The 11,952-nt window shown below is 45.8% G+C and overlaps 1 protein-coding gene across 1 annotated transcript; it reads left to right on the top strand.

Annotated features, from left to right (window-relative positions):
- Positions 1-9,749: 9,749 nt before the first annotated feature.
- LOC136498283 (E3 ubiquitin-protein ligase Os04g0590900-like) lies at positions 9,750-10,685 on the top strand. The gene has a single exon (XM_066494233.1). The coding sequence runs from the start codon at positions 9,896-9,898 to the stop codon at positions 10,472-10,474; it is 579 nt and encodes a 192-aa protein (XP_066350330.1). The 5' UTR covers positions 9,750-9,895; the 3' UTR covers positions 10,475-10,685.
- Positions 10,686-11,952: the final 1,267 nt, after the last annotated feature.

Genomic DNA, 11,952 nt, shown 5'->3' with positions numbered 1-11,952 from the left:
CTCTACTTCATGGGGTCCGTGCGAGCCGCTTCCTCAATCGATTGAGGAGGCCCCAGCTGTGGATGAGGGGGAGGCGACTTCATCTTTGGGTGCACCTCGACATATCCAGCGACACCATCCTCCTCAGACCATGATCGGCGACATCGATGAAAGGGTAACACGTTCCAAGTTTTATCATATTTCTCATTTCGCTCATTCTGCTTTCGTGGCTTCTTTTGAGCCTCGAGATATTGGACACGCACTATCTAATGCCGATTGGGTTAATGCTATGCACGAGGAGTTAGAGAACTTTGAGCGGAACCAAGTGTGGGTTTTAGTTCCACCTCCACCAGAGTGCCACCCCATAGGTACAAAGTGGGTTTACAAGAACAAGCAGAGTGAGGATGGGGTGGTGGTGAGAAACAAGGTGAGATTAGTGGCTCAGGGTTTTTGCCAAAAAGAGGGAATAGACTATGAAGAAACCTTTGCTCCTGTTGCCCGTCTAGAAGCCATTAGGATTCTTTTAGCATTTGTAGCTTCGAAAGGGTTCAAGCTGTATCAGATGGATGTAAAGAGTGCCTTCTTGAATGGGTACATAGAGGAAGAGGTTTATGTGAGGCAACCCCCTGGCTTTGAAAATCCAAAGTACCCCAACCATGTTTTTAAACTCCACAAAGCCTTGTATGGTTTGAAACAAGCCCCGAGAGCCTGGTATGAGCGTTTGAAAGCTTTCTTGCTTGATAAGGGTTTTAGGATGGGTTCCGTAGATAAGACTTTGTTCCTCCTCAAGCAAGGCATAGACATCCTTTTAGTTCAGATATACATGGATGATATAATCTTTGGTGGCTCTTCTCATACTCTTGTTGCCAAGTTTTCAGATACTATGAGCAGGGAATTTGAGATGAGCATGATGGGCGAATTGAGTTTCTTCCTTGGGCTGCAAATCAAGCAAACTCGTGAGGGGACGTTCGTGCACCAAGGCAAGTACACCAAGGATGTGCTCAAGAAATTTGATATGGGTGAGGCCAAGCCTCTTTCGACGCCCATGTCAACCACGACGGCCCTGGATGAGGACAAGGAGGGAGAAGCCATGGACCAGAAGGAATACCGAAGCATGATCGGGTCCCTGCTGTACCTAACGGCGACAAGACCGGACATCCAGTTTGTAGTCTGCTTGTGCGCGCGCTTTAGTCTTCGCCGCGCACGTCTCATCGTCAAGCCATCAAGTGGATCCTCAGGTACCTTCATTTCACACCCGAGTTTGGTCTTTGGTTTTCAGCCTCCTCCTCTCTTTCTCTTTGTGGGTATTCTGATGCGGATTATGCTGGTTGTCGTGTTGAGAGGAAGTCCACTTCGGGGACTTGTCAGTTTCTTGGATCTTCTCTTGTGTCTTGGTCTTCTCGCAAGCAGTCTAGCGTCGCCCAATCCACCACAGAAGCAGAGTATGTTGCTGCTGCTGCTTGTTGTTCCCAGTTGCTTTGGATGATAGCTACTCTGAGAGACTTTGGGCTAGAGTTTAGGCGAGTGCCTTTGTTTTGGGACAGCACCAGTGCCATAAGTGTAGCCAAAAACCCAGTCCTTCACTCAAAGACAAAGCACATAGAAGTTCGCTTTCACTTCTTGCGTGACCACTATGAGAAAGGTGATATCGATCTACACCACATTGATACCCAAAACCAGCTCATAGATATCTTCACCAAACCACTTGACCAAGCCCAGTTTGCTCGCTTGCGAGGGGAGCTTGGAGTTTGTTTCCCTTTTTAGAGGAGGGAAACTTTGGTTGTTGTATTCTAGTTTTGCTTTTCTTTGTAGTTTAGCCTTTGTTTTTGTTTTTATATCATACTTGCATATCATATCATCATGTATCATATTGCATCCTGAGCTTCATTCTTATAGTAGCTAGATTGACACTATGCTCTTGTTGGGGATGTTATGGATATACATGATGTGCTTTTGGCTTAGGCTCCTCTTGATCAATTGATGCATGTTATGAGCTAAGCTTGTTTTCCAAACTGTGAACTTGATTAAAACTTATTGAAACATGAAATGTGTTCACCACTACTTGTGGCACTAGCATGTGTAGAATGTGTCAAGATCTTTTACTTGCTTCATATATATGCTTAGTTGCTACGGCTCATACCTTGAGTTACACACTTGCTGGAGAAACTTGAATTTGTGTGAAAACTTGAAAATCAAACTAAGTGATTTGAAAAGATCGGGATGGGTCTGTACTATCCTATGTCAGAGTATCGAGACAGCTCCAAATTGCACTCATTGGTGAACTTGAGCTCTGTAATGGATACCGAGATCATTGTCTTAAGCTTCTGATTGCCTTTGGCATAGGCTTGACATGGTCGCTAAGTCAGGTTTTGATGGCACAGATAACCTCCCGCACACACTTGTCTGACAAACTTTGGTAATAAGCTGCATAACTCCGATAAATTTCAATTGGTGTCTAAAATTTGATCAAACCACAAGTTTGTCTCATGACATGATGTGTGAACTTTGTTTGGGTAGTTCACTTTGCATACATGTGTAGCACAAGGTCGATCTCCTGTCTATTTTTGCTATGTGCTCCTTTGGTGGTGAACCCTCTTTTAAAATTACTCAAACTTGATCAAAATTGCTTAAATACCATATTTCGTCTCATTTGGTCACTTTGAGCATTTGCTAGCACTTGTATGTGTTGCTATATATACATGACAGCATCAACTAGAGCCTCTTTTCAATCTACTTACTATAATCTTGAAGCTTCTGCATTCCTGCATTTCTGCATTCATAGCATGATTTGAGGGAGAGATGCAATCTTTGGGCTCTAGCTTGATAAGTGCATGTGTCAACAAGGGGGAGAAGTTTTCCACACTCACAATGACACAAGGGGAGAAATATTCAGAAAAGGGGAAGAAACTTCCAATTTCACCTAAAGTAGAGAGATATGCATTCATTTGAGAGAGATGCCTGTTCAGGGGGAGTTGCATTTGAGGTGTTTTGCTAGATGTGTTGAGCCTTTGCCTCTTCTGGAGGGTCTAGCAGTTTTTCGGTTTTTCGAGCTTTGCTAGTGGTGTTGAGCCCATTGCCTCTTCTTGAGGGCTAGCTTTGTTTTACTTGGTTGCGTCAAGCCGTTGCCCATGTCTTTGGGGACCAAGTTTTGCTCATTTTCAAATGACCCGGTTCTTGGCTTTTCTTTGGCTTTTGGTCATTTGGGTGAGTTCTCTCTTTTCTCTTCTTCTTCATTTTCTTTTGCTCAAACTGTTCGTGTATTGGTGTTGACAATGCACTCATCAAGGGGGAGATTGCGAACACAAGGTTGATAAGTACCCTTGTGTGTTCGTTTTGTGATGAGTGATTGTCAATATGATCCACGAAGTAGGTTGAGTGGTGACTAACCCTACCATGGTGAAAGCTATATGTGCGACATGTCTTTTGGCTTGTGTTGTGCAGGTGTGGAGCTCGGATGCGGTGGTCGACGGCGAGGTGAAGGTTAAGGAGGGCGTGCCATGCCGACAGACCGGAGCGGTGAAGGACGGACGTGAGGCTTGGACCGAGGGACCCAGAGGCCGGGTGACTAGCCGTGGTGGCTGACACTTGGGACATCGACAAGTGCAAGAAGACATGGAGTGACGGTGTTGACCGGGTCAAGACGGCGGACGCATGAGTCGAGCGAGGCTCAGGAGGACTTGGCGGGCCGGACCGGTCGAGGACGGTGGTGACATGCGTCGGATGGCGGGGGACGCGTATGGAGTACGCTACTCGTGGACGGTTTGATGGTTTGGGCCTCAAAACCATCGGATGAACGGTTTACGGGTTTGGGCCTCAAAACCCGGGCGGAGGTTCCGAGGAGGGACGGACGGCACGTGGCGGCATCGAGGAGTTCGCGTCGAGGCGAAGCTACCGATGAGAAGGCGCGGTGGCCGTCGGATCAAGATTACACCGGGTTGGACAACAACGCCCTTGGGCTTAGCGGTTCAACTCATTTGTATCCAGGGGCAAAACTGGGAATGTGTAATAGCCCTGTTAAATAGGATGAGGGAGCCCCCATCTCCCTCACCTCCTCCAGTTTTCATTTTCTCCTTTAGGGTTTCTTCCTCTAGTTTGCTTCCATGTATGAGAGAGGTCCACAACTCAAATTGTGACTTGGTTTTGAAGGAATCGGTGGCCGTAACCACCGTATGCCCACCAGGATTCATGATTTAGTTGTGTTCTTGATGTGATTTTGGTGTTCTTCACGAGCTCCTTTTGTCCCTTCTTGTTTCCCCTCTCGTTTCTTCGTTTTGGGATGGTTTTGGTTCGTTCTTGTTGCCTTGGATCGATCAATGACATGAGTAGAAGCTTTCCACCGAAGGAAATCCACTAATTCCTCACGAGATCACAGATCCGAGCAATTTAAGTTCTTGACCTATTTTTTGGGGGATTCTTCAATTCCTTCGATTCACGGAGTTAGAGTTTGTTTCGGGCCATGATCCTTTAGAGGTTGCCTTTCTACTCGCTCGTGAACCCTTGTGCAAAGTTTCAAGTCATTTGAAGTTGATTTGATCAAGTTATGGCTTGATTTGATTTTTTCCGAGAAACTGCTTGTTCATACCGGACGCGTCCGATATGATCTAGGACGTGTCCGATACTCACTTTGGAGTTTTGAGCTGAAATTTGGTGAAGACCTTCCCTTGGTGTCTAAAGAGCTATGGTTAAAATTTCATGATTTTTGGACACCATTTGACGGGGTTTTGGATTTTTCTCTTTTGGTCAGCTTGCTGCTGAAAATACCGGACGTGTCCGATATCATACCGGACGTGTCCGAAAATACCGGACGTGTCCGATATTTGCAGGAGCAGTGCTGTTTTCTTTTGGGAGTTTGCTCGTTTGGGCTTCGATCTGTGTTCTGTTTGCTCTGTGGTGACCCGCTCTGTTCTGAGGGAGCATCCACCCTTCTCTAGGGTCGTGGTCATCAAGTCTTTCGTGTATGCTTTTTGGGGATTGATGTTGGGACAGTGGTCGAAGATTTCGAAAGAAATTTGAGGCTCCCATTCACTCCCCCCTCTGATCGCCGTTTCCGGTCCTTCAGATATAGAATATTATAGATAACTCTAGCTAATTTTAGTATAGAACGTGTATAAGCAATTGCTTTGCCGCATAATATATTTCAAATGGTAAAGCAGGGAGCTGCACATCAAAAAGAAGCGCCCAAACATTGCACACATACTCGAAGCTTTGAATATTTCGGGAGAAAAAAACATTTTCCATGAAAGTGGTTATCCTATTTTGTCTTTTACCTTGACCAAAAGAAGACACAGTTACCGAGGTCATTGCAACTTTTGGAAGCACAATGCACGCCGCCTCTTGCCTCGCCTCTTTGTCTTTGGCAATCAAAATCAGGTGGCGAATTCCTGCTTCTAGGAGCTCTGTACGTACTAGGCGAGACCGGATCGAAGTCGCCGGGTACGTAAGCTTCAGCTTGTTATTAGTGGCTCCGACAACAGCATAACGACTCGCGTCGACGTGCACGGCAGCGAGCCAGACGGCATCTTGACCTGCCCATGCGTTGACGCACCAAATCGAGGAAAACGTACACTGCCCGCCGTCTCCCACACAACACGTTCGACGCCGGAGCACGGGAACACACGGAAAGCAGTGAAGCAGAAATGCTTGCCGGTGCTCGGACGGCGAGTTTTTTGGAACCATCGCTCGTTGCCGAGGACCAGACGTACCTGGGGATGGCTGGACCCGGACTTTTGCATGGGTCGCGCGCTTCCAGTGCCCCCGTGAATTACGCATGTGTGTGGACTGTGGACCAAACAGAAACAGGTAGGGGAGAAAAGGAGCTGCCGCTGCCAACACACTAACGCACACGATCAAAATTAGAAGGCCAACTGGAAGCGAGAAGGGAATTTTTCTCTCTCTCGAAAGATTCACCGGCTTTGGTTAATATTAAGGAGAAGGTAGCATACAACAGTTGGTTACATGCGCGACAGGCGCTCCCTACCGTAGTCTAGGCTGCGTAGGTTTGGGTTTTACAAAGATTGATTACTCACTACAAAGTTGAACTACTATTAGGGGTTTAAGGGTTGCCCCTCATACTAAGGACCAGCAGTAGCCAGTGTCCTTAATTGCTGATCTTCTACAGTCCCTGAGGATGAACACGTTCCTTTGCTTCCATTTCTGAAAAAAGCACGACCAGATCCGCATCCATGTGTGGCCGCACCGGTTATCCTGGCCGTCCATTTCAGTACCCGGTCCCACTATAGGACTGTGTAGATTGTCTTCATGCTTCACGGTTTCTGCTGAGGAGTGGATCAGCTGGCAGGGGTATTTCTTGTAGTGAAATGTTTTCTCTCTCAAATAATTGGATGTCTTTCTCATATATGTGCTCTGTTTTCACTTGTTCGTCATTCTACCTGCGCTCTTCACTTTCCCTCGCTCTCTGGTCTGCTGCTCCAGTTCACTTGGCTCACTTGCTCGCACTCAGTTGCGATTCCATCCTCAGTGGACTCTATTTTAGTGGAAGGGAATTGCCCCAATCCTCTCTGCAATGGCTACGCTCCTATGCGCCTCCCCCACTTCAGCTTTTGCATACAGGTTGGTAGGCGAAGTGTTCTCCTTTTGAATCCCAGCTGAGACGACAACAGTAACTTTCAACTTTTCGCATGCCCACGGTGTCCGATGGTCCTCATGTACATTTCCAACTTTACCCTTCCTCGTTGAATAGTACCCGGCTGAAAAGCTACGCATGAATCCGGAAGCCAGGGACATTTCGACTGCTAGGATAGGGCGTGCGGCCACACACACGGAAACGAAAAATCCACTCTCATACCACTTTCTTCTGCCCGTCTCTGTCTTTCTTTCGCCTCCTGTCTTCCTACACTGATGTGATTTTATTCTTTCCTCTTTCCTAGCGTGAGTCAGAAAAATGAAATCTTTCCAAAAAAAAAAAGTGCTTAATCACCACTCATGATGCATGCAGAGACGAAATGCACGGGGTACTGTGGATCATTCGAAATAATGTTTTGTGATTGACAAATACCAGTTAATCGAAAATGTTTCTGTATGTCTCGTTTATGGAGGCGCGTCGTTACAATAGAGTAGAAACAAAAGGAAATGGTGATCCATACTTGCTGCGACAATTAATTTTTAATCAAGAGCTATATATGCAGTTCTTCGCTTGTCATGGATGTTTTTTTTTTTTTTGGCTAGGATCATGGCTGTCAGTCTGCCACTTAATTTTTAGAATTGACAATAATGTTCCTTTTGTGGCACCTTTTAATTGCCCAAGTGGTTACGATTGTCATAGCATGGTCCATACTTTGGTGTGGACCGATACTTCAAGAAGTTGAAGTCAAACTCGTTTTCCATTTATTAAAACAAAGCTAGCTTCTCTTTGCATTTCCTGTTTGATGCCATGGAAATCTTTGCCCCCTGTCACTTTTGGCTCATAGGACGTTCATGCGTATCAGTGTTGCACGTTTCAATGAAGTGTTTGCGACCGAGTTACCATTGACATAAGTGACGAAACTTTTGGAGACTGCTCGCGGCTGCGATATGTCTTGTGGTATCAGGACGATTTGCCGGTAGTTCTCGGTAATGAAACTGGAAACGTAGACTGCAGATACCGAACGAAAATGAAGGGGCGGTGCCGGCCGGGCTGTCGGCGTCGGCACAAGAGACCATCACGTCGGCAGAGTGTGCAGTTAACGTCGCGCTGGACTTTCAGTGCTCTGGCAGCAGGTAGTAAAAGCGTGATTTCCGGTGAAGAAAATTGACTATGACCGGAAAGGCACAAGATAGAGGGAAGTGTAGATCCTGAAACGATTCTGTAACGTCTCCCCTTGCACTGGTTCGGTGGCTTCTGACAATGCAAGCGCTGTTACCTACTTGCCATTGGACGCATAATAGACCTGATTTCACTTTGTGAAACTGCCGTATACATGGCGTAAAGCTGCTCTCCACGTGACCACGTTGCAAAAGACGCGCATGGTAGCAAGCATGACCGAAATCAAGAGTACTCTCTTTTTTTGGAAGCAGCGACAGGGCCACAGCCAGGGTTGGGCGAGCCGAGCACAAAGAAAGTATGGGCCTAGTGCTAGCTGCCTAGCTCTCAGCAAGCGCAGTATCAGTATGAGACGGCCGGAAGCCATTTACAAAGAAGAAACGGGGCCACATCTGATATCCGATACATAGAGAGGCCTAACGGAGACATCTCGGCCCTGCCCAGCGACTGCAAACCGTGTTTTTGGGCAGGCTCCGCGTTTCCGGGCTCGTTCTCCCTGAAAGTGTGGACCGGTGCCTTCTAGCCTGCTAGGCTGCTTAGACAGACCGAGGCATCGATCCCAACTACAGCCCAAGTCCAAACTCCCGAGCAAAAAGTCTATTTTATATTTTTATACCTCATATATAAACTATCGTCGTAGTTTGAATTTTTCTCTTCAAACTCTACAACAAGACATCTTACTCTCAACTCCATTTAAATTACCTTCTTCTCTTGTTTTCAGAGAAGTTTTTTCCTTTTCTTGTTAAAAACCCTGGTAAATAATTGATAATGTTTTTAAACCACAAAAAATGTCTCCAACTTTCTAAATTTTTGAAAAAAAATCATGAAGCACACTGGGATATTAATAATACAAACAAAATATTTAGAGCTCATGAAAATGTATATAAAGCTTGAGAATTCAGATTTAGCTCTAGAAAAATAAGAAAAAAATTAAAAAATCTAGAATATTTTTTCCAAAACATTCTAAAAGTGTATAAACATGTTTTAAAACTTCGCATTGCAAAACATGAATACATTTATGTTATGCATTCATGCTAGTTGTGTCTTATGTTTTTTGTTGCGGAAAGTTTTTAAAATATGTTTATACATCAGGTAGAATGTTCTGGAAATTTCATAGATTTTTAGGATATTTTTCTATTTTCTTAGAGATAAATCTAACTTATGGAATCTTCTAAATGTATTAGCTCTAGATATTTTCTTTCGATTGGACATATCCAAATATATCTCTAGACTCTAGGAAAAAAATTGGAATTTTTGAAGCTTAGAGACATTTTCTGCGGTTTAATAGCTTTATCAAGTATTTACCATATTTTTTTAACTAAAAGAAGATAAAATTGTCTTTAAAATCTTTTTGAAAATAGAGTAGGGAGATAATATATTTAGGCCTCGTTCGGTTATCTAGGGATTAATTCCCAGCCGAACCCTTTCCTTCACTAATTTATACTACTTTATACTACAGAAGTACTTCGAGGCGCGGAACGGCCCATTCCGGAACAACCGAACGGGGCCTTAAACGGTTTTAAGAGTTTATTAGGCAGTAATATATCTAATTTTACAGTTTGAGAGAAAAATTCAGGCTATGATGATGTTTTAAGGAGGTATAAAATGGACTTTTTTCCAACTCCCAACCTCTCCACCTTGTGACCAACACGTTTTTAGGTCATCAAGTTCCATAATGCGCTGATGTTCCATTTGTGGTCCAGATGCTGCGACGACTACACGCTAATAAGGCCTCGTTCGTTTCGCTGAAAAAACAAGCTGAAATACTGTTTCGGCTGATTTGTTGTGAGAGAAAAACACTGTTCCGGCTGAAAAGACAAGCCGAAAAGTACGGATTAGACAAGCGAATATGGCTAAAGCTACGGCTCGAAAAATACCACCACGCCAAGTGCTTGGCCACAGGCCCGCAACGTGCGATTGTTGCTTCCTCTCAAGTATCGATCCATCTGATCTGATAGTCGGATAGTCCAACTGATAGGCAACTCGCAACCTCCGCAATTGAAGTATCGATCCATCGCACGCACCAAACAGGCTTCATAATCACAGTTTATAAAGAAGCGCCTGTTGCGAGCAAGAAATCCAGGCAGGCAGCGGCAGTGCAGCACCACGCGGCTGCACGCTCGATCAGGCGTCGATGATACGCCACCGCCTACCACCATGTTGCCGATGAGCAACCCCACCAGCTTCGATCACAGCTACGAGCTCCCTCTGCGGCGAAACCTCCTGCTTCTGCTCGACGTCCTCGGCCTCATCCGCTTCATCGCCGGGGTGCTCCTGGACCGCCTCGGCGTCGCGTCGTGGCTGGGCGAGGTGGATCTGCCAGGACAGCCTTGGAGCGGAGAGCATGCCAGCGATGCCACTTTGGAACGCTTCCTGGAGGCGAGGTTGTGGGAGACCGGGACGCGGTCGCTCACGGCAACGCGGTACAGGCGGCGGCGGGTTGCGCAGCCGGCGGACGACAAGATGGCCGCAGAAGGCGACGCCGAGGACGCGGCGGCCGTTTGCGCGATTTGCTTGGCGGGGCTGGAGTCTGGAAATCTCGAGACGGTCGTGGAGCTGTGCAGCTGCTCGCACGCGTTCCACGCCGCGTGCATCGATGCTTGGGTCGGCAGTGGCGACGATGCGGCAACCTGCCCGCTGTGCCGCGCGCGCATGTGGGACGACGACGGGCAGAGTTTGTCCCGCGCTCGCCCCGGTGACCGAGGTCTCTGTCTCTGTCCCTTAATTTCACCGTGATATGATAGATAGATATAAACACACACCAGTGTGCATGTATTCGTGCCGATCGATCGTTTCCCTTGCACTACCAGAGCTGTGGTGGCAGTCTTGGTGCAACTAAAATGGTGTGTGTTTGGTAGTGATCTGGATTCCCATAGAATTCTCTTAACAAACGATTTAGGTGATGAATCACAACGACTTTATAAAACCATTTGTCTGCTAAACTGGATTCTAATTCAACAAAAAAATATTTTTAAATAGAAATCATATAAATGAAAATATGCTTCAAAAATTTTTGAAACTTTTTGTAGGTGAAGAACAATTTAAATACAACTCATTTAAAGTTATTCCGCTTTTTAGGGTCAAAAAGGGTAACTGGAGCTAGAAACTGAATCGGCTGAAACCAGGGCTGAGCCATTTCACGTGTGTCAAAAGGAGAATCGTTTCTCTCGGATTCTGGAACGAAATTCGTTTGGCAATGATTCTTGCGTTGCAAATAAGAATCGGAACTGTTTCACCTTACCAAACGACCCCTCAGATCCATGCTATTTTCGAAAACGTGTGGAACTCCGATGAAATCACATTGAGACTAGCCTACTACATTTTGCTTCTTGCAAGACCCACAATCGCACTGGTTGAAGCCAATCTGCATCACTCTGTTCGCTTGATTGTTTCTGTGACTTATAAGCCGGCTGATGCTGTTTTATGGTGAGAGAAAAATAGTGTATCATGACTGATATGATCAAACAAACAGGTTATATACCGCTTATTCTATTGTTGTCCATCCTAGCTCCCACGGGATGGGACTTCAATGGTCTCTTCCAATCCTAGCAACGTTGATGGTTGTTTTATGCTAAACACCATACAATACGTGCAACTGCCAGTGTACCACGCATGGTATGACTCGGCTCCCGCACCGTTCTCATTTCGGGAGACTTAAGCGGCGCGACTAACAGATTGCCAGGCTCCTTCCTCCTGGTCCTGTGCCTTCGCCTCGATCGGAGTAGGATATCAGGGACGTGTTTGGATGGCTACACGCAGCCAGCCTGCACGAGCGGATCTGTATAAACTTTGAAAGAAACATTGTTTGGATGGATGGTTCCACTGTTGTTGCTTGCATCTACACATGCATTTGCATCCCCAGATCCTGCCTCCGCTCATGCGCTCAAGTTTCACTGGCGAGCCAAGCTCCGTGGATGCCAGCTCATCTCTAGTTAATTACTCCAGTTTATACTAGTGCTCCTATTAGCTAGACATGGTGCACGTTTGACTCCTATAACATGGGTACCACAAAGTATATATGGTGTCAAAACGTGCACCATTATTAGTATCTTTCATTTTAGCCCTTGTTTAGTTGAGGGGAAAATTGGAATTTGGCTACTGTAGCACTTTCGTTTTTATTTGGCAATTAGTGTTCAATCATAGACTAATTAGGCTCAAAACGTTCGTCTCGTAATTTTCCACCAAACTGTGTAATTAGTTTTTTTTCATCTACA

Source organism: Miscanthus floridulus, chromosome 12 (assembly GCF_019320115.1).
Source record: "Miscanthus floridulus cultivar M001 chromosome 12, ASM1932011v1, whole genome shotgun sequence".
Lineage (NCBI taxonomy): Eukaryota > Viridiplantae > Streptophyta > Magnoliopsida > Poales > Poaceae > Miscanthus > Miscanthus floridulus.
Note: the sequence above shows the minus strand (reverse complement) of the source record. Positions and strands in the feature narration are given on the sequence as shown.